General features: G+C 38.7%; 1 protein-coding gene and 1 long non-coding RNA gene across 2 annotated transcripts in view; one reads left to right on the forward strand and one right to left on the reverse strand.

Moving 5' to 3' along the window:
• LOC124256535 (furin-like protease kpc-1) overlaps nt 1–23,987 on the reverse strand; it is a 69,248-nt gene that overhangs the window by 33,866 nt on the left and 11,395 nt on the right. The window contains exon 2 of the mRNA XM_046690522.1: nt 265–369. Coding sequence (XP_046546478.1) covers nt 265–369 — 105 coding nt within the window. The remainder of the gene's footprint in view (nt 1–264; nt 370–23,987) is intronic.
• On the forward strand, nt 6,923–22,063 carry LOC124256536. The gene is made up of 3 exons (XR_006892945.1): nt 6,923–6,933; nt 16,419–16,429; nt 21,970–22,063. It is a non-coding gene; the product is annotated as an uncharacterized LOC124256536 (long non-coding RNA).

Consider the following 23,987-nt stretch of genomic DNA (forward strand, 5'->3'; position numbering starts at 1 on the left):
ATGATATGAACAAAGTTGTACTCTAGTGTTTTGATAAGAACTAGTTGTGACACTGTGATAGTGTGATTGATGATGTGAACAAAGTTGTACTCTAGTGTTTTGATAAGAACTAGTTGTGACACTGTGATAGTGTGATTGATGATATGAACAAAGTTGTACTCTAGTGTTTTGATAAGAACTAGTTGTGACACTGTCATAGTGTGATTGATGATGTGAACAAAGTTGTTCGTGACCATTTTTTTCCTCTGTGGATGCATTACTTACGTCAGGATGTGCTGTCAGGGATTCATGATGCTCAGAGCTGTGACTTGCAGATCTCCGAGCACGCCCAGGAATCTCAAACAAATAGTGATCAGCTAGGCTTCCCAACTGAAACAAACATAGCAAACAGTCACATACCAACAGAAAATTCAGGTTACAAAGGACACTTGAATAAGGGTTATAAGAGCAATTTTACAAAACATTTATCAGCCTTTGCCTTCAATTGAACCTACATGATTGCAACATCAAACAATGACTCACATACTACAAACAAGGAGAGTTTTGAATCTTGTCCATTTCAGGGAAAATCATTGGCACAAGTGTAAACATTCAGGTCAAGAGAATAGTATGACAGTCCATAAGAGCAAAATGTTGTCATATTTCTGTAAACAGAACAACAAAACCCTTTTCCACATCCACAAGAAATCTCTGCTATAAGCAGAGTGTACAATTGTGACAAAATCCTGAGTATATATTAACTTCAGCAGTATTAGAGCTGTACAATGTTGTTTTCAAACAAATCAAATCTCAACCAGACAATCCAGTGATTGTCACCATGCAATCTGGATCAGAAACATCAGAAGTTCAAAGTATGAGCATGAAACCCAAGGAAAAGTGTGTAACTGAAATTCCCTAGTAACCAAACACCATTCATTATCAATAGTCATTGTGACCATTTGATAACCACGGAAGTTAGCTCTGAAAAGCACTTACTATTGGTGAATACTGTGACAAGCATACGAACAACAATGGAACCCATCAGATGTGATCAAGTGAGTGAGTGAGTGAGTTTAGTTTTATGCCGCACTCAGCAATATTCCAGCTATATGGCAGAGGTCTGCAAATTACAAATCTGGACCAGACAATCCAGTGATCAACAACATGAGCATCGATCTACGCAATTGGGAACCGATGACATGTGTCAACCAAGTCAGGGAGCCTGACCACCCGATCCCGCAGATGTGATCAAAATAATGTTAGTTAAGAGATGGTACATGCTTGGGTTGCAATGCCTGGTCAGATTTGTTACACAATGAAAGCTATAGGTATTATGAAAACAACCTCTGTATGTCCCTTGTCCCCAAGCCTTTATCAATCTATCATTAGGATGTTTCAAAGATAAAATGTTCAGCATTACAGCTTCAGGGGAAGCATGTGCAATAACATCTAAAACATAACATATAATGCATCCATCTTATGATCTGACAGCTTGATTAGCACTGAATCAAAATTTAATACCACCACCAGGCACAGAGGCGTTGTTCATTTTTACAATGAACAGGCTTTCACCAACATTCTGAGCTCAATACTGAAATACCGTATTTCTTCAGTAAAGTGCCCCACTTCTTTTGCGTAAAACATAGCTATGTAGAGGGGTGTGCACATTATACATGTCATAATAATGATTGCAGTTTTTATCCCAAAAGACAATCATTACCTTGAACAGGTAACACTGTAAACACATTGTCAAAACATAGAAAATTACACACGCAATTTAATTATGTAATTACACTATCTGGTTACAAAAAGTGTTCACCATATAACTAGACTTAGGGGCGGTTCATAATTTATGGCTTGGGGGATAATGATGATGATTTTTATGGAGAAGCATGTACAATGTGAATGACACCCCCTAAAATTTATGTACAAAGTAAGTGACCCCCTGCATGTCATGTACAAAATTGCTGACCCACCCCTAGTACATATGTACAAAGTTGACAACCCCAACCCCACTACCTACCCAGCACAAAATGGGTGACCCCCCATTAAAATCATCATCACATCCCCTTGCCATAAATTATGAACGGTCCCTTGTGTTTTGGATGTTTTATAAATTTTATTCAAGTTTTCATTTAATATTGTTTACAGTAAATACACTGAAACTGTGTCAAGTCATTGGCAGCGTTCCAACTCACCTATATTCACAACAATCATCATTAGATTATACTTGGCTGTGCACAATATTCAGAAAATACGGTGCATTTCATATGCAAACATAAAAGTGCTCTTACTCATAAATACAGCACTTTGATGTAACGCTGAGCAAAAAAGTGACTCAGTCAAAAACCTATTCATCTGAATAAAAACTGTCTTGCTTTCACATGGTTTGACACAGTAGTCTGTGTATACAAAGCCCTTCTGATCCATCAGAGGCATAAACTCCCTTTCACCATATTGATGTGGAGAAAGAGCTAAGGGGGCTGTTTGTTCAGCTATCAGCTGTTCTTGGGCTGTATTGACTAAATGTCAGACTCATACATGATCTGCATCCAATACATTGCAACATACAGGGTAAAACACACTGGGAAACTTGCACATGAAAAACAAGAGCCAAGGTACATGACAAAACACATGGCATTTCATCCTACATGGTAGAGAGTCATGGTAACCCACGTGGAAGACACATTAAAACAAAGGCTGTGATTCCAACACACTTGCCAGTACAAGGTAATATATGTATGCCAGCCACATATGACATCACATATGGCAGACACATTGCCAGATGCACATGGCTTTTCATATGGCACTAAGTCACTACAAAAACACAAGGAAGACATATGTGGCATTGCATATGGCAGACATATTTCATTAGACATGGCACATGACACATTTCATAACACATGGCAGACACATATTCAAACACACATGGCAGACACATTTTCCAACACACATGGCAGACACACTGCTTCACACATGGCAGACACATATTCCAATGCACATGGCTAACACATATTCCAACGCACATGGCAGACACATTTCATTAGACATAGCAGACACACTGCTTTACACATGGCAGACACATATTCCAACGCACATGGCAGACACATATTCAAACGCACATGGCAAACACATATTCCAACGCACACAGCAGACACATTTCATTAGACATAGCAGACACACTGCTTTACACATGGCAGACACATATTCCAACGCACATGGCAGACACATATTACAATGCACATGGCAGACACATATTCAAACGCACATGGCAAACACATATTCCAACGCACACAGCAGACACATTTCATTAGACATAGCAGACACACTGCTTTACACATGGCAGACACATATTCCAACGCACATGGCAGACACATATTCCAACACACATGGCAGACACATATTCAAACGCACATGGCAAACACATATTCCAACGCACACAGCAGACACATTTCATTAGACATAGCAGACACATATCCAACGCACATGGCAGACACATATTGCAAACACACATGGTAGACACACTGCTTCACACATTGCAGACACATATTCCAATGTACATGGTAGACACATTTCATGACACATATTGCAAACACACATGGCAGACACACTGCTTCTCACACTGCAGACACATATTCCAATGCACATGGCAGACATATTTCATTAGACACAGCAGATACATATTGCAAACACACATGGCCAACATATATTCCAACGCACATGGCAGATACATTTCATTACACATGGCCAACACATATTGCAGACAACACATGGCGGACACACTGCTTCACACATGGCAGACACATATTGCAGACAACACACATGGCTGACACATATTCCAACACACATGGCGGACACACTGCTTCACACATGGCAGACACATATTGCAGACAACACACATGGCTGACACATATTCCAACACACATGGCAGACACACTGCTTCACACATGGCAGACACATATTGCATCATATATGGTAGATACACCAGAAACATGTTGAATGTCGGAGTTGCCTAACCAATCATATGAGCACAAGGTATCAAATTACAAACATACACAAAATCTTTATATCAATGCATCAAGACACATCGGGAAGAAACATAATTAACTGTCCGTGTTGCATGTATTTATGTGTGCCCTAAACCGTGCTGACGTCACATCATAACACCTAAGTTACATGTGTGCTCTTTGTTGGACACGTAAAGGTGGGCAGTTATCAGAAACAACTCTTCCTTATCCATGGTGTCAATGTGCGGAGTGATTATGGTGTGGGTGAAACTGTTATTATTAATTATGAGCAGGGATTTACCGGGTATTTTGCAGGGGTCACAGCCTATGATTGCAGGAATGCCAGGCTACAAAGATACCCAATTTTCTCCGTGAGTGTGGGAGGGAGCACAGATGTTGGTTCTGAGTGTAAATGTGCTAATAGGGGATATTGGGTTGTAGACGGTGTTGTGGGTAGGTGAAGTTGTGGGTGGCTGTTGATTCAGATGTGGGTCACAGTTGTTGTTTCAGGTATTCAGATGACTGAAGTGACCATAGAGACAAAACTGGATCTACTTGGAAAAATAACTCAAAAGGTTCCATTCCTGTTGACACCTTGGTCTGACCACCAGTCAGAAAGTTACATGTACCAGGTCCCCGCTCCACACAGCAATCACAGCACTATGTCTAGTAGAACTCCCATAGTTTAACACAGATTGTGCAACGATCATGACACTTCGTGGACAGTACTCCAGTCTGGGTTTTACCAAGACTCACAAAAGTGGGGGTCCAATGGGATCCCCCATCAACAAATGTTACGGGCCCATGCTGCCTGAGGGTCCAGTGAAGTATGGAAATGGTGTAGTGCAGTGTACATTCAGATAGTTACACCAGCCCTTAAACCACTACACCACAGAGGCGGTCGGCAATATATGTCCTGTGCAATGCTACTTTGACATGTTTGAAGAAAACCAATCTGATGCCACCAGCAAAGTTAATAACAAAGACACATATGTACCTCTGGTAGACAATAATGTGAGCAAGTGGGTGACTTTAGTTTTGTGCCGCTTTTAGCAATATTCAAGCAATGGGCTTCACACATTGTACCCATGTGGGGAATCGAACCCCAGTCTTGGACATTGGCGAGCAAACACTTTAACCACTAGGCTACTCCACCGCCCCAACAATAATAGGGGGATACAGTTCTTGCTTGCAAAAATACAACTTTAAACACAGAAAGGCCCATGCCTCGACCTACATCAAATGTTAGGTGTAATTAAAATAAACATTAAACTTAGAAAGTAGATGCTAAAACTCAATAAATCAATGCAAACATAGAAGCCATGTATTTTTATATGTCTGCCATGGGGGCAATTAAGAAAACCGACTGAGTAATGACATCACATAAAATTGGATTTAAATTCTATGGCCATGTTTTAATGCTACTACAGACGGAATCCTTCACACAGGGGTTTAGCTTAATGAGCTTTGTGATTCACACACAGGAAGATGTTCTCGACAACAGTACAACCGACACTATTCACGTTCATAAGCTTAAGCTGACCTCCGGCTATGTCACTGCATGTTAAGATGAAAATATGTCTCACATTGCATTGAAATATTTTCAACATGAAAGTGCAAACAGTTTTTTAATAGTATCTCATTTCTAGCCACAATCATAATTTAATAAAGTTTCAGTGCAGAAAAAACGAATGGATTGGAAGAAATATGAAACAATGTTGTTTGCCGCATGTTTGTTTGTTTTTCATTATATATATATTGACTCTTTTTACACTTGTATTTTTTAAATGTAACACGAGGCTGTCTGAATTGTGCAAAGGAAACATGACAATAGCCAGATTCATTGTATGTTTACATACAGAAAAGATCAAAACATAAAAATCCTGTCAAGTTTCCCATGAAGGTCCGGGTTAGAATATTGATCTTCAATAACCCATGCTTGTCATAAGAGGCAACTAACGGGATCGGGTGGTCTGGCTCACTGACATGGTTGACACATGTCGTTGCTTCCCAATTGCGCAGATCGATGCTCATGCTGTTGATCACTGCATTGTCTGGTCCAGACTCAATTATTTATAGACCACCGCCACATAGCTGGAATATAGCTGAGTGCGGCGTAAAACTAAACTCACTCACTCCTGTCAAGTGCTGGCATGGCACATCTCAGCCAACCTAGATTCGTCTGTTTATGTCAGAAGATCATACACGATATTATTCCCAAGCGATAACTCATGGCACAGCAATGCAGCAACTGACCCAGAGAGTACTACCTACAATATATAGCACTCCAATCCTGATACCATGACAGATAACTACAGTAATGTGAGAGAATATAGGTGGTATGGTAAAACTCTTGTCTGACCTTGACATTGTGTTTTTCTGACTTGTAACTTTCCCAAATAATGATTTGGGCATGGAATGAGATACTCTTCGGAAACTCTAGTCCTCAGATGTTTTGAGACTGCAGTTTCATGATAAAACTAATTGCAATTCAATGTGAGATTATGTTGTGATGACTGTAACCTGATATAGTTTAACAGGTTAAAAGAACATGGTCATTGCTATTAAAGAGTTTACAACATATACTAAGACAAACATACAGGCTTTGCAAAGACCCAAAACATTCATGTAAAACTGAAGATTTTATCCTTTATCACTGAGCCTTATCCTTTATTATGTTTATATCACACACTGATTAACTTCTCTCTTACTGTTCATGAATACCCCAATTCAGTTTCCAATATTCCAATGACTTCATTTCCTTCAGATTACACATCACTCGCCACAAGATCACTTATGCTACACTGTGGAGGCCCTTTGAACAAGATTACAGTAATTCTAGATAATATGATTTTGATTACAACAAAGTATTCATACCTTTGGTTTTATCTGGTCCACAGGAGAGCATTACACATGTCAAGTAATCTAAGCAAATCAATATTAATTTGTATTAGGTTACAGTCATCACAACACGATAAAAAAAACATCTTAAATGTACAACTACACGAGACCATATCACCCCTGTACTCTCATCATTACACTGGCTTCCAATCAAGTTCCGGATAGACTTCAAACTTCTTTGCATTGTGTATAAATGTTTGCAGAATCAAGCTCCTTCATATCTCTCTGAACTTCTCACTGTGTACCCCCCTACCAGAACTCTCAGATCTCAAGATCAATGTCTTCTCTCCATTCCCAAAGTTCTCCTTTCTTCCTTTGGCAAGAGGTCTTTCCAGTACGCTGGTCCTACTCTGTGGAATTCTCTCCCTCCCCACATAAAGCAGTCTCCCACATTGGAAACTTTCAAAATTAAGTTGAGGACTTTCTATTTTTCCAAAGCCTATCCCTAAAATCAATCTTTCTGTCATCAATTTCAATGTATACTTATTTTACTATTTTATTCTCTGTATGCATTGTATGTATACTTTTATGTAGCACCTTGAGCATGTATCAGTGGGTGGAAAATGGCGCGCTTAAAATATCCATTATTATTACTATTACAATAAAATATGTTCTTTAGAACCCCAGCATTCTAAAAGACACAATGCACAAATGCAGAAAACTATTGTGGACACTAGCATCTCCAGGAGACTTAGTCTGCCTCAGTAATCCAGCCTTCTATTTGTCACTGCCCAGTATTCAGACATCATAAGATGCAGTCAGACGCAGACACATCTCCAGCAGTCAGCGCAAGTCCACAAATCTACAGATGGTCTCCGTGAGGACTTTCAGCCAATTTATTCTGATCATGAAATACTATCAGATAATTAGACGGCCTGACAGCACTGGAGTGTGATGCATACCACCCAGTGTAGGTGATTCCGCATTACTCTCCCAGGGCCCACTGTAGAGAGGGAAGGGAATTGAGTCAACTGTAGTGAGGAAGTGAGTCAAGTCAACTGTAGAAGGGTATCAAGTACTGGAGTGAAGGAAACAAATCCACTGTAGTGAGGGGAGGGAATCAAGTCAACTAGAGTGAGGAAGTGAGTTAAGTCCACTGTAGAGAGGGAGGAAGTCAAGTCCACTGCAGTGAGGGGCGGGAATCAAGTCAACTGTAGTGAGGAAGTGAGTCAAGTCCACTGCAGAGAGGGAGGAAGTTAAGTCCACTGTAGTGAGGAAGTGAGTCAAGTCCACTGCAGCGAGGGAGGAAGTTAAGTCTACTGTAGTGAGGGGAGGGAATCAAGTCCACTGCAGTGAGGGGAGGGAATCAAGTCCACTGTAGTGAGGAAGGGAACCAAGTCCACTGTAGTGAAGGAGGCAGTCAACCCACTGTAGTGAGGAAGGCGGTCAATTCCACTGTAGTGTGGAAGGAAGTCAAGTCCACTGTAGTGAGGAAGGGAACCAAGTCCACTGTAATGTGGAAGGCAGTCAAGTCCACTGTAGTGAGGAAGGTGGTCAAGTCTACTGTAGTGAGGAAGGAAGTCAAGTCCACTGTAGTGAAGGAGGCAGTCAAGTCCACTGTAGTGAAGGAGGCAGTCAAGTCCACTGTAGTGTGGAAAGCAGTCAAGTCCACTGTAGTAAGGAAGGCGGTCGAGTCCACTGTAGTGTGGAAGGGAACCAAGTTCACTGTGGTAAGGAAGGCAGTCAAGTCCCCTACAGTAAGGGAATCAAGTTCACTTTAGTGAAGGAAGGGAATCGAGTCCACAGTAGCGAGGGAAACAAGTCTACTGTAGTGAGGGCAGGGGTTCGAGTCCCCTGTAGTGAGGGAAGACAATCAAGTCCCCTGTAGTGAGGGAACCGAATCAAGTCCACCGTAGCAAGGGAAGAATCTGTACATTACGCTCAGAGCAAGCATATTGGTGTTATTGTCATGCATTTTCCCCCTACAAATAGCAGCTGGCTACAGAAAGCCTGCAACCCAATCGAGGAACAAAACACTCAGGTCACAACATCCATAATACTGGGGATTGACTGAATAACTTGAACTGGTAATAGCCATGAGGAGACCTTAAACGCTCAGCAAATTGGCTGACTTTCTTGGGCTGCCCTAATCTCCAGCCTGCATCAGACTTGTTGTGCTTGTTGTCAACGGTTCTTATGTACATCAAACAGCAAGGTTTTATCAGGGGCTTTGCAATCGGAAACAGTATCACAGGAAACAAGTCCCGTACATTTCCTCTGAACTGTCTGGACGTCTGTTTAAATGAGGGTGTAATTATCTGTTCTGATCAGTCAACATGGTCTGTGATAATAGTTCAAGTACTTCCAGACACCTTACCATGTCTGTGGTAATATGAAACTTACTTAACACTCTTGACAGATGACTAATAATTTATTGATGTAACTTTCTATTTTAAACAGTCACATCTCAAGTTATTTTCTGGAAAAAAAAACAAAAAAACATGTAGCTTGTCTGACCTTACCATATCTGAGGCAATATAATCTTTACTTTAAAATCTTGAAAGATGACTATTAATTTGTTGATGCAACTTTCCATTCTGAGCTGTCACAGTGAGTTTCAGAAGAAAAAACAACAACATAAACATGTAGCTTATGTGATCCATCACACAGAAAATATGAACAAGTGTACAGCAAGGCATATACTGATCAACAGCATCTAACCAACACTGACCAACGCTGCGCATGAATTAACCAACACTGACCAACGATGCGCATGAATTAACCAACACTGACCAACGCTGCGCATGAATTAACCAACACTGACCAACGCTGCGCATGAATTAACCAACACTGACCAACGCTGCGCATGAATTAACCAACACTGACCAACGCTGCGCATGAATTAACCAACACTGACCAACGCTGCGCATGAATTAACCAACACTGACCAACGCTGCGCATGAATTAACCAACACTGACCAACGCTGCGCATGAATCTTGGTCTGGGTTTTGTGTGATGCAGAAATGTGCGTCAAGTATGCACAAAGATGAAGAATGTACTCAAAAAGTATATATAATCCGCCCCAAGGGATGCACAAACATAATCATTGTACAAAATTCGTGACATGAAATGTGAAGTTTTTGTTATAAACGTAATTATTGCATCTCCACAATAATTATTATTACACTGTTTGATTACTTTCAGAACCCTCATATTTTTACTGCTAGTACACTTGAACTTTGTATTTGGTGGTCCTCTGGACCCCTAGTTTTGTTCTGCACAGTAAAACACTGATCAGGTAAAAAAGATGCCATTTTATTTCACTGCGACATATCATGCATCTACATCCTGATTTACTAGTTCATGAACCATGATGGGATTCCGGGTTACAACTGTTTGGCAGCCAACAACATTTGTCAGATGAGGTGAAATGGAGTTCGCACTAAAGATTATTTCGCTCATATGACGACACGCATGCCTGTGCATGTGTGGCTGCTCGTACTAACCCATACTAACTCTTTCAACACCAGTCAACCAGAGGCATTTACTGCCATGACACCGAGTTCCCAGAGACCCTGAGGTCATAGATGAAGCCTATGTTTATGAAGGAAATTATAAGCTTGTAAAACGTTATTGCTACTACATTCCATACACCATTTAAAAGATCTAATCCTACTGTTGATAAATATGAAGTTTATTTTTATAATATTATTCAAATAATACAACTACAACTTAAATAAATGTATTTTTGAATGAAAATGCAAGCTTACATTTATAACGTCCAGATAAACCATGAAAGAAGCAAAAACTATGGCGATTTTTTTCCATCTGTGACATGTGATAACATGCCCGTGCCTTTTTCTTTTATATTTTTATTTTTACGTCATCAGAAAATTATTATAAAAAGATTTCTTAAATAATATGTATGGTCGCCTATTTCCCGATATCTGTGGCTTTCCGCTCGGTAACATGACATAACAACGGAAAATACCTCCGTTTTCGAAGCTTCGTGTGCATAACATGCGAGGCTTAATCGTTTGATGTCGGGCATCGCTCGAAAGCTCTGAACATCAACAATATCACTGTACCCTTGCCAAGAGTATTTTCACAGTTGTAAGAAGCGATTTTATTGGATAAAGATTGGTTTCTAATGACGCTTTTAAGCCACAGTCTGCTATAAGGGTCGTTGATTGGTCAAAATCAGACACGTTACCTGAGGCAGCCAATCATATTACGGCAATGGATACCGGCCCTCGTAAAACGAAAACCTTCAGATTTAGACAAAAGTTTTGGGTAAAATAATGCTATTCTGAACATATTAAGCAAGAAATCGCTACCTGTACGTAAATTATGGAACTTATTGGACGTATCGTGCTAGGTTATGACCTGTGACAAAAAGGCTTCATGTATATATTTTCGCATTAAACATCGTGTCCGAGCGTGAAGATTGAGGCGGCGAGAGCCGAGATGTCACTCGTCAGTGACTTGACTTGCATTACATGATCGCACAAAAAGATGGAAATAGTAATTTTATATGTCCGTTTGACAATTTTTATGAATGCTGTTGTTGATTTTATTCATTAGTTTATTCAATTTATTTAATGAATTCCTCGAAACATCGTTACTTTGCTCTTTGACAATGTTGTTGTAGACCCGCTGCCGAAGCATGTGTCCGAGAATCGTTGTTTTCAATAACATTGCGAAAAATAGTTTATAATTTTAATTCTGCTGATAATATATGATAAATTGAAATTTAATAAGTGTTTTCAGACATTGTAAAATGTGATAGATTTAATATATGAATCATAAGTCAGGTAGGTTCCTAAAATTATGTCTCATTTTGACGTGACTACTGCCTGGCCGCTTAATCGGCCTCCGGTGTCTGGGGACTCATAACGTTGTGGCCGCTAAAGCGGCCTGCGGTGTTGAAAGGGTTAAGCTGGTTTTATAGCGCTAGCTCACTGAGATGTCATGCCGCAGTGAAGCATGAATACCCCACTCAGACACATTATACGGACTCCCGAGCCGACCAATCCTTGTTGTACAAATTTATGTTGAGCGCCAGTCAGGGACCAACAAGTACCATATTTTTTTGTCTTTTGGTATGACATGGCCAAACCCGGGACCTTCCTCTCTCCCATTTGTCAGAGCGACTGTATGGCTTGATGATGGGACTGATCTATCACTGGACTGACTGACTGAGTTTGGTTTTACGCCGCTTTTAGCAATATTCCAGCAACATCACGGCGGGGGACACCAGAAATGGGCTTCACACATTGTCCCCATGTGGGGATTTGAACTCGGGTCTTCGGCATGACGAGCCAACGCTTTAACCGCTAGGCTACCCTACCACCCCTTCTTATCACTGGAACGTATGGTAGACACTTTACTATTTACATGCCACCATCATCTCGCTGGTATATTTGCTAAGTGTGGCATCAAATACCAAACAAATATTTGTACAAAATACAGATATCCGAGTCGAACAATGTTCTGGATGTAGACAACTGTCCGAGAACGAAGACGCTGAGCCACAGAAGCAGCCACAGATTACATGGATCTGTGTCACCTAGCTTCTGGAACAAAGCCATTACAGTGGAAATGATACTTCAGATGTTCCAGATTTAACATCAAAGTACTGATGTTATGCCACAAAGAAGTACAATCAATACAGCGTGTACTGTGATTCCCCACTGTCACTGTGAATGTGCTTGATCTCCACATCAACATGTCCCCTGGCACTTTACCCTCAAAGACAGGATTCTTCTACTGTTACATTCACGTCAACAGGAATCTAGGTATCTAAAGTCCATAAACTGAGCTCTGCATGCAAGGCCCACATCACATGTTGATGTATATCATGTACCGTATATAACATATCAATATATATCGTGCAGCATGCATGCCACCTTGACATACAGATATTATGTACCCTGAATATTACATTAATATATATCATGCAGCATGCATGCCACCTTGATATACAGATACTATGTACCCTGTATATTACATCAATATATATCATGTATCATATATAACATGTCAATATATATCATGCAGCACGCATGCCACCTTGATATACAGATATTATGTACCCCCGAATATCACATCAACATATATCATGTACCATATAAAACATGATTCTATTTATCAAGTATCATGCATGATGAAATGATATGACATGTATCCTAAGTGATACATCGATATATATAATGTATGATACATACATGTATATATATATATCATGTACCACATATGTCATGTTGATGTTGTGTACCCTGAATGATACATCGATATATATATAATCTACCATACATAATATGTAGATATATTATCATGTACTGCACATGTCATGTTGATGTGTATCCTAAATGATACATCAATATATATCATGTACTGCACGGGACATGTTCATATTGTGTACCCTGAATGATACACATACCTTCTGAATTCATACACATCATGTACCATACTTAACATGAAGATATATATCATGTACCACACAAGACATGTAGACACTGAGTACTATAATGATCTATTGGTATGTTGTACAAGATTAGCCCTGTTTTAGTTGTTTGACTGGACAACTGTGACCTCCTGAGGGTAATGTTTGAACTTTTGTTTCATCCATAAAAGACATGGAGACTTGTTCGAAACAGAAACATCAATCCAAACCCATTCCTCAATCACTCTGTTATATACAATAAAAAGGCCAATTAAATAATGTTTCATAAAAACGGGTATCAAACAAGCATAGAGTAGTATTCCTTATGAACCAAGCACCAAACACACCGACATACATCATCCAAAGATATACCTACATACATTTCTATTTTTTTTATTTTCCATATTTCATGGTACAGGCAAACGTCATAGATAAAGTTCATGATAATACAATGGTATATGTATACATGTATAAAAGTGTACAATTGGCTGAAAATGTACAATTGGCAGGATTATTTTCCAAGTAGTAAATGTAGAGTTGACCAATATTGTAAAAACATTTGCTCAGTTCCCGTTGATAGGTAAACATATCCTGACATATCATAGTGACGGACAATTTCATTTTTTAAATATTCTAAATTTGGTCTGAAACCATTTATGCTGCATCTGTAGATATAGTGTTTGACTACTGAAATTATTTCATTAATAGGATTATTGTTCTTTCCTTTCATTCCCAATATAACAATTTTATTTGTAAGTTCCAGTTGTACCAACATACATGGTACACATTGTAACTTGGACTTCTCACTCTCAGACTGCTTGGCTCCAATTATGGGCATTACAATAGGCTAAGATCCTTCATCATGGAAGAACAATTAGATCTATAAAAGCCAATTTCCCCGTTCCACCATGTAGTAATAGGTTTCAAGATACCATCTTCACATCTGTCTGCCTTGGTCTTTACTGATATAATCTGTTGTCCTAAATTCTGGTTGCCATGGCGAAGAATCTCAGGAATGTATGGGGCTTCAAGAAATAGTAATTGGTATTGTGAAAAAGAAAGACTTATGTGCCACTGAGATCAATAATGACCACCCCTTCCCTGGCACTTGGAGGCATCATTGTCACCCCTGGGTGGACTCATGCTTGCCACAAAAGGCGACTATGCTTGTCGTAAAAGGCGACTAAAGGGATCGGGTGGTCAGACTCGCTGACTTGGTTGACACATGTCATCGGTTCCCAATTGCGCAGATCGATGCTCATGCTGTTGATCACTGGATTGTCTGGTCCATACTTGATTACTTACAGACCGCGGCCATAAAGCTGGAATATTGCTGAGTGCGGTGTAAAACTAAACTCACTCACTCACTCCCTCCCTGGGTGGACCAACTGTTCCAACAGGCCAAACACATCACACATAAATGTCTGTAACCCATCAGGAATAAGTTAGTGAGTTTAGTTTAACGCCGCACTCAGCAGTATTCCAGCCGTCGATGCATTATTCATTACATTCAGTGAAACAAAACGATTCTTTGACATGTTTTGTCCATTTAGACAGTGTTAATTAATCACGACTAGTGATTAATAGAATATATAAGGGTATATTTAACAACCTATTTAACAACCTATTTAACAACCAGCTTGGATAGATTCCATTTTGCATATTTCACTTTGATGAACAACACCAAGTTCAAGAAAAACAAATCCTTTAAAAACAGGCATGATGATTCAAATCTAGTGACAATGGATAACAAATTCAGGAAGGATTCGGGTCAATTCACCGAATATGCAAGTGAATCGTAGCACCCATAATAAATAATGCATCAACTTTGTGAATGAATATTCCTATTCGTTATTCAATATTGCGGATGAAGCATATTAGCATCACTGATGAATATAGTGAACTCACACACATCTGTATTCAATGCCCTCAACCTGGTCACTTTAACTACATTTTGATCTATACTCAGAACCCATAAGAGGTGACCTAACATACAAGTGTAACAGGATTGTTATCAAGTACACATTGCCCCTTGACCTTGCACTGCAGAAATTTCAGATTTCTGCATCCCTGAGATGCAAGGCCACACATTATTGCAGGTAGTCAATAATATCTCAACCGGTTAACAATTTGTCCAAGCTTTTTGAAAACATAATTCAAAACAATATTCCCAATTCAGTACAATAAGGTAACTAGAAAGATTCCATGTCTTGTCAAGTAAGTGTTGTGTAATGTTGCAGCCTGTAGAACTTCATCCATATCATGACAGTCGGTCAATAATCCAATCACGAGCAAGCAAACCAGTCATCAGATTCCACAATTAATGCCAGTGAGGTACGATGACATCTTCGTCACAATGCTTCACTGCCAAATCCATATTTCAGATGGCTCCTTTGACAAACATGTGAAGGATGACTTTTTTTTACTCAACAGTGGAAGAAGGCTTCTTCATCGTCCTAACATTTTCTCAACTCTCTTCTCCACTTTCGATGTGCCCTGACATTTGCCATGCCCTGCTAGGCTATCTTCTCCACTTCAGACACATCCAAGGTTGAGGGGTGAAAACCAGGACATGTAAAACTTTCTCCTCAACTTGAGATGTCTCAGACATCTCAACTTGAGATGTCTCAGACATTTGACATGTCCTGCTTAATGCTCTTCTCCACTTCGGTAGTTCTGACATTTGCAACTGGCCCTGCCTCCTGATCTCACCACAGCCCTGCTCACAACTCAGTCATAGATCTTCATCTGTCCTACCTTCATTTCCCCAACACAGACATACGAGGACAGCCTTGGCACTGTGTTCGCATGTGAAATACGAGTAAACCCTGTAACTGCCTAACAACTGCGTAATAAATACATGTCTTAAAAGAACCACTACGATTGAGTTGTACAGAAATTCTGCATCAGGGTCCAGTTTCACAAAGCAATCTTAGCGCCATGATTGTCGTAACTCTATGTTAAAATATAGGAGATACCAGAGTCGTAGCGATACGATTGCTTTGTGAAACACGGCCCTGGACTAAAAAACACTATTATGATTTAATGATTATGGATTTCATTCATTGTTAATGACTTTATTCCTTGAAAAACAGTTTAATTGGAGAAATGACTTTTACAATACTTCAATCTGATATTAAATAAGATTTTGTCTTTGTTCTTTTATTTTGTCTATCTCATTTTGCAGGTGTTGCCTAGTTACCTGCTGGAGATCCACTTGGAGCATAAATCTATCATCCCTCCATGCATGGAGGAGGCCACAGCTGTACATTGTTTTATATATTGATCACTAAGTACTTGTACAAAGGAATCCAATCTTTTTTCACATCTTTCAATATCAATTTTCACCCTAATTATTGGGATTTCGTGACAGATTGCAAATAATGACACCACAGTACAAACAACCAATATTTACCACATGTAAGTGATTAGAATTAATGTGGGTGGGACAATATTCTAGATTGTACAGAAACACATTTATTACCACTTTATTGGTCCAGTGGAGGTTTCATTCATTTTGGAGAAATCTGAAGCTAGGCTAGCCCTTGATTATGAAATAGAAATAGATTTATCACCAAGAGAGAGCACAATCTAACAAATGTGTTCTAAAGAATAGACTAAGTGCAGGAAACTATGTCATGTGAACCAAGTAAAACATCTCCGTGTAATGGAGGTCATTTTAGAATAATATTATGTATTATGACCTTATTAATGAAAGTTTCAGTGTTTTATTATCAATGATTATTCACTGGCTACCACATAAAAGTACAGTTCAAACTTATTTCCCCTAAATTCACATCAGTACAAGGGACAATGATGATATATTTCACAATGAGTTTTGATGTATTTTTCAACATCCAAAGACACACAGTCCGCTTTTAGCAATATTCCACCAATATAACAGAGGGGACACCAGAATTCTTGTTTAAACAAGCTTTCCTTTAATGTGACCTTTCCGTCCAATTTTTGTGAAAGAAATGCGTAACGAGTCCTTTCAGAGATTAGCGCTATATAAATACTATCCATTATTATTATTATTATTATTATTAATTGGCTTCACACATTGTACCTATTTTGGGGAATCGAACCAGGGTCTTCAGCATGATGAGCAGATGCTTTAACCATTAGGCTACCTCATCGCCCCTTAACCACTGGTACATGTTTTCATTGGGGAATTCCATTGGTGCAATTTTATACTTATATATGATCATGTGTACAATATACAGTGGTTCTATTCCAAATTAATGACAAAACAAGACTGCTGTGTTAAGTAACCAACACCAGCTGCAGTTTCAGGTCATTTTAAATAAACTCTTTCAAAATAGTTTTCAAAATTCCAAACCAATTATCAAAATCAGGTAAAAACACTGAAGCTTACAATGTACCTAATATTCTATGTATTCATTATTAACATAACGAACGTAAGAACAAACAATGCATTGAAAATAACATCTCTGATTACATAGTATTGCTAAAAGCATGGGCTGAATTGGGTAATGACTGGTGTAGGTAGATTAATTTCAACTCTTTTGTATTTTGTAATTATATTGGAAGTGATCACTGGACAAAATATTTGCTATTAAAACAGCAAATGTCATCAGAATTGTGCCACCACTGTAACTTGATAGCTGTCCATATATCCTTTACCAGAGGTAGTTCATTATTCTATTGTCATGTGATATCATTGGTTGCCATACATATCACTGGCGTCATGTTTCTTGGCTCTGACGTCTTCCTTCTAATGGTTAATGACGATGCTATTTCTGAATCACTGACGTGACTTGTGAGGCTGTTAACACAAATTCTAACCACCTCAAAACATATATTATGGAACAAGTTTTCAAGGCATTACGATTTGCAGATTTGTAAGGCAGTTAATGGCAGACCAGAGGATTCCTGCAAATGAGTGAAAAATAATGTTCCTTTATAAAAGCTATCAGCTGTACAAAATAGCTATGCTTATTGTCAGTATTACTTTAAATATATATAGTAAATGCTGCAAACACGATATTGGAAATTAATATAAATACCCGGTAATAAAATAAAATCTGCAGATACTATTTCTTCCTTAGGATTGAATCTAAATTCTTTATTTTCTCATTTTTTACCTAAATGATCTGTGGTAGATCTGCTCTGAAATAATGACTAGCAGAACAGGAATTACAGTTTAAATTGTAAATTTTTATGTTTTCGTTTTGTCTCAAATTTCACACTTTATTTGGCCAAGTATATCACGTTTTGGTTTACCTGAATTAGCTGAAGAGATACAATGTAGTAATCTATTTTACTAATAAACTATTTTTAAAAAACCTGTCCTTTTGACAGGTTGTGCAATAAGCTTGTTCTTCCTCTACAATCTACTGAAGTTTTATTCAAAATATCTTATCATTCTATTGTAATCAATTATATGAAAACAAATTCATCCATCGATGCCAGCAAACCTACCATAACATGTGGATGGAGCCCTGTAAGTAAGGATGCAGTCCCAACACTGTCTGGCCACTATAGATGTATGGACATGATTAATATAGAATCTGTGAAACACTCAAATATGTATTATCCTCTTAAACGTGTATAACCCCTCGAACATGTATACCCTTAACAAATATGTGTGATCCTCTCATCTCATATGCATAGTCCTCTCAAATCTTGAGCCTTGAGTAACTAGTTGAGTCTTGAGTAATATCTATCAAAAACACATACGCTTCTCACAAGTGTGATTAATCTGAGGTGCGCATATTCTGAAAATTAAAACTTATACCCAGCTTACGATCATAAACGTTTTTGTACACTGTGAAGAGCCTAGACAAACACTCCCAAAACACAATGCTCCAGGCAGGTATAAACGATGAATTCCCACACCAGGAAGTGCCAAAGCAGATCAGGTGTTGCCAATCAAAACCCCTCTTCTACGTACATACACACCAGGTCCTGATCAACAAGGAAGCAAAGTCAACCAGATATAAAAACGCCACTTGCGCAATCAGCTTGAAAGAATTTGTTCTCTAAGCACTCAACCTCAAGAAAACACTCTGGTTGACAATAAAAGGCAAGTCTCCCGCTATGACAGTCACTGAAAGGCAAATTGAACACTCCGTGATCCATGAACGCGTTCCACTACATGAAAGAAGAATCTACACACATGAAACATAACAACAGAGCAAAATAATTGCTACATATGGACAAATTGAAGCAAAATTAATTCAAATAAATCTTTTAGAAAAGGGGGTTAACAACAGAGGACGAAAAACGTCACTTATTTAACTGTGCCATTTACATTATACACAACAAAGAGAACTGGCCCTCAAATTTTAAAATGAATATTCATCATTATAACAAAACAACTTTGATATGCTGGTGACTTAGAAGCCGACTTTACTCTGCAACTAGCCCTTACTACAACTCAGTAGCAATATAGGTCATGAGCAATCAACAACAGGGGAAGGCTCAGTGTCAGAGACATGACAGCTGTCAAGATGATCATCACAACCATTTTCAAGTCCAACACAGGCAGGTTCAGCTGTATTGATGACTACTGGATTGGGTGGCTGCAATCATCCAATCATAACACATTTTTCATGGACACTAAGACAGACAAAATACAGTTATTTTGCGACAATCGTGGCAATGTAGAACTGTCCTTTTTAGTGGGTATTAGACTTAACCTGTCACAGCAATCATGGAGACGGTGGAAAAACAACAGTACGGCAAGGGTAATATGAAATCTCAGAATAAACTGTTCTACAGTGTCAAACAGTCAGGATATATAATACGATGAATATAAACATCAGCGAAAAGATTTGTCTAAAATTACAGATAGTGTTGGGAATCGGAAACCAAATCCACTATCGATTATCGGAGGACTTGTGGTGAACATTTTTAATGTAATTCCAAATTTTAAGGGCTTTTCCCCAGTTTTTTTCTAATTAATGTTTTTTATAACTAATACTGTCATGCAATGAAATGCACGCATGCAAGAAAGACACTGGAATTGTAATTAAACAATAAAAGTGGTTAAAATTTTACAAAGCGCACGCTTTACGCTTTTGAGTGCATGTTTGTTCCTGAATATTCGTCAAATTTAATGGTTAGTTTACTTCATTCAAGTGTGTTTTACTAAAAGTTAAAAACAACAAAATTCTGATTAATCGAAAATAAAACTACAGGATGGTGACTTGTATCTGTTGAATTCAGTCTGTAACTGACAGCGGTGTCATTACATGCTGACTGGGAACACAACACAACACTATCATTTCATGGCTGGGCCGACTTTAGGAACTCTTTGATTACTTGCCTCCTCCTCACCATAGTTTCCTTGATATCCAAGAGCTCTGTAATTAGTGGTGTTCTGATGATTGAAAATAATCAAAATCGATGGAAAGAATTATTAAAAATGATTATTGATTGTAAAAAACATAATTTGGCCTGAGTGGGATTAAGGTTCAACTTCAAGACAATGCTTGTGTCCACGCCTAATGATTCATGTGACTGTCTTTGCAAATTAATGTTGGCGGACCAAAGAGTTTTGAAAAAAGAAATTTTTTAAATATTCCAGAAAAAACTGTTGAATTAATAGCCCTTTTAACCAAAGATAGTACTACCTGGAGAGAGAATCTCCAGGAGGGGAAAAAGTATATCCTATTACAGCATGAGATATCCTGCAGCTTCACCCAAGTGTTCAAATTATTGTTCTGATTCATTCATTATTGACACAATTTACTACTCATTTACACTCTGTAGTGATAGTTTTCTTTAGTATTTCATGGCATGTATTTCCGTGCAAGCAAATAAATATCAACTGGGCGAAAGTGATTTAGTCTGTATATATTATGTAAATTAGCAGTTCCACTTATTCAAAGAAAGGCGAAAGTTTTTGTCATACACCAAAGTGGCGACCACATACCCACGTCAAACATAGACAATCTCATAACAAGTGTGGACCGTTGCAACAGCCAGTGTGGACTGTGAAATGTCAGTGTTAAATAGTGTTGAAAATTGGTTAATATCTCATAAGTGATGATTAGTTCATTAAAACCGATCAATCATCGAAAATAATTGGTTAGCCTCATTTATGAAATTTGTTAAGGCAAAAAAAAAATAATGAAAGAAAACATGTAGTTGTTGGGGGGGGGGAAGAGAAACGACAAAATTTCACATCTTTAAGGGATGTCTAGTATGTTAGGAACATAAATTTCCTGGAGTCTTTAAGATAAATTCAATCCTGACTTGGAACGAGCTTGTAGTGGTCATGAAATGTAACAGACAAAACCAACCATGTGAACAATATTGTTAATGCAAACAAGTGTTCCAGGATTGTTTGTGTTCGATTATGACAAAACATGACCGATTGCTTGGTTGTTTAGTCATTGCGACCAATCTTCGATTATTTCAATTAATCGGACCACCACTAGTGTTAGAGACTGTCATCATTCTATTACTGTCAGAATGAGTGAGTTCTGTATACCTATTCTGGCAATATTCATGCAATATCACAATGGTCAGAACCAGACACCAGGAATGGTCTTCACGTACTGTATCCATGGAAGGAACTGATCTTCCATGACAACAAACACTTCCAACACACTGGAAATGGGCTTACAGTTGCTGACTCTTATCAGTCCCTTATGATCAGAATAAGTGAGTTAGGTTTTATGCCTCTTTGGGCAGAAGCCGAACTTCCACAGCGCCACACACAGCTATAGCGCTAAATTCCATACACCAAGTGCATGCTCGAAGCGCATACAAACAGACAGTTCATTATTACCCCGGATAACCCAAGCTGCCTGTGAGGCGCTATAAGATTATAGTCACATGACTTATCCCACTGGGTACCCATTTTCTGCTGGGTCAATAGAGGCAATTTTGAACAAACTGACTTGCCTAAGGTGAGACCACATGTATCACATGTGCTTCGTTGTGGGGCAGGATTGAAGTCCTTGAAACTCTCAGGAGTCAAGCTGCCGAACCCATTCGTATTTAGTGAATTATTGTATCTTGAAATCGTGACCTTTGTGTGCTTGTTACTGCATGTACTACAGTGTGTCTACTGGCCTGAAATTGTAATTTGGCAATATTTTCAAATACTAGTCGAGGTATATGGACTAGTTTCAGCTTATCTTCCTGGAACATAACAAAATTGCTGCAATGAATCTACTTAAGAGGCGAATCCAATACATATCATCATATCACGAATATTGGGTAATGAATACGAATATTGAATACAATAACAATCAGCAGTCATGAAATAATAAAAGAAATAAGATATTATCTGACATATTTCGACCACCCTAACAATGTAAATGTATAACTACAATGACCAATACTCAGTGTTCAGACTGCTATCCTGCCTGGTTAGATGGATTTCATTTTGCAGATCTCATTTTGATAACCAACACCGAAATTCAAGTAGAAACATTTCTTTTAAAACACTCATGAATATTCTATTCTAATGATGCCAATAGCCAAATGTATTTCAAGAATGGATACAGTTCAATTCACCTAACGCGCGTGAATCAACTGCCTATTTGAAAAGGGCTTTGCATTAGTGAATATGTCAAAGGCGGGTAGTGCAGGTAAAAGAATTTGCTGGATTTCAAAACACATTTGTACAGACGCTGACTCAGAAGAGAAACCTAAAGTCACTTCAGTATTTCCAAAACATTGTGGTCAATTATTATAATGCTGAAATTTGTTGACCGAAAAACAGGAAAATAACCAGTAATTCTTCCTGACAGAGCCACAAAGCATAAGTAGGATTGTGATTCCTGACAATTTTCGGAATAGTCCTCTGTCTGTTTGGGTATAAATATAGTGTATTTGTCTGGTGTCTCAGCTTGCTGTGGCCTGAGTGCCTGCAGCAGTGGTGTGGGGTTACGGATTCTAGTAATCATATCCATCTGTCAACTCAGGCTTATTCCAAGGCAGGAGTGTCCCAGACAAATTAGGGTCAGTCTCCGCTTGTTGCATCACATCCATGCTGCAAAACAGCTGGAGATGAAGCCAGACTCCAGTTTTCTACTCTGCCGTGCTAAGAGAACAAACTTCAACCTGTTCTTACATTACAAAGAAATAACAAATTGACCTAACAATTGTTTGCTTGTTTAAAACTACGCCAGCAATTCTAGCTACCTGCAAACTATATCAGACAATAAAGTGATCAATGTCATGAGCATCAATCTATACAATTTGGACACAAATACAAGCGCAACAACTAATCCTGCTTGTCGCTTCTTACAAAAACTATGAGATGCAGTTACCATGAATAAGGTATGCATAATTGGTGATTTGAGTTGGGTGTCATGAATATAATGCAGCCTAGTGTGGCAAGTTATCATGACGGAAAACTCACTACAAACCTGACAAACCAACCATAATGGATCAAATCTGGGATTCAAACCCATGATTACACCAAGGTGTACTTCACGACACAAGGGACAACTGTAAAAAATTATGTTATCTTGTTACAACCATGGTCATGCCATCTAGCTACAACCATGGATATGAAATCTGGTTACAACCATGGACATACCCTCTAGCTACAACCATGGACATGCCATCTACTTACAACCATGGATATGAGATCTGGTTAAACCATGGACATGCCATCTAGCTACAACCATGGACATGCCATCTAGTAGTCTGTCTCACAGTCCCTGAACAACATTATTTTCCCTACTGCCTAGCCCTCTCTGCAGTGCTAAAGCCCTAAATAAAG

Source organism: Haliotis rubra, unplaced genomic scaffold (genome assembly GCF_003918875.1).
Source record: "Haliotis rubra isolate DU_JTF1 unplaced genomic scaffold, ASM391887v1 Scf63, whole genome shotgun sequence".
Lineage (NCBI taxonomy): Eukaryota > Metazoa > Mollusca > Gastropoda > Lepetellida > Haliotidae > Haliotis > Haliotis rubra.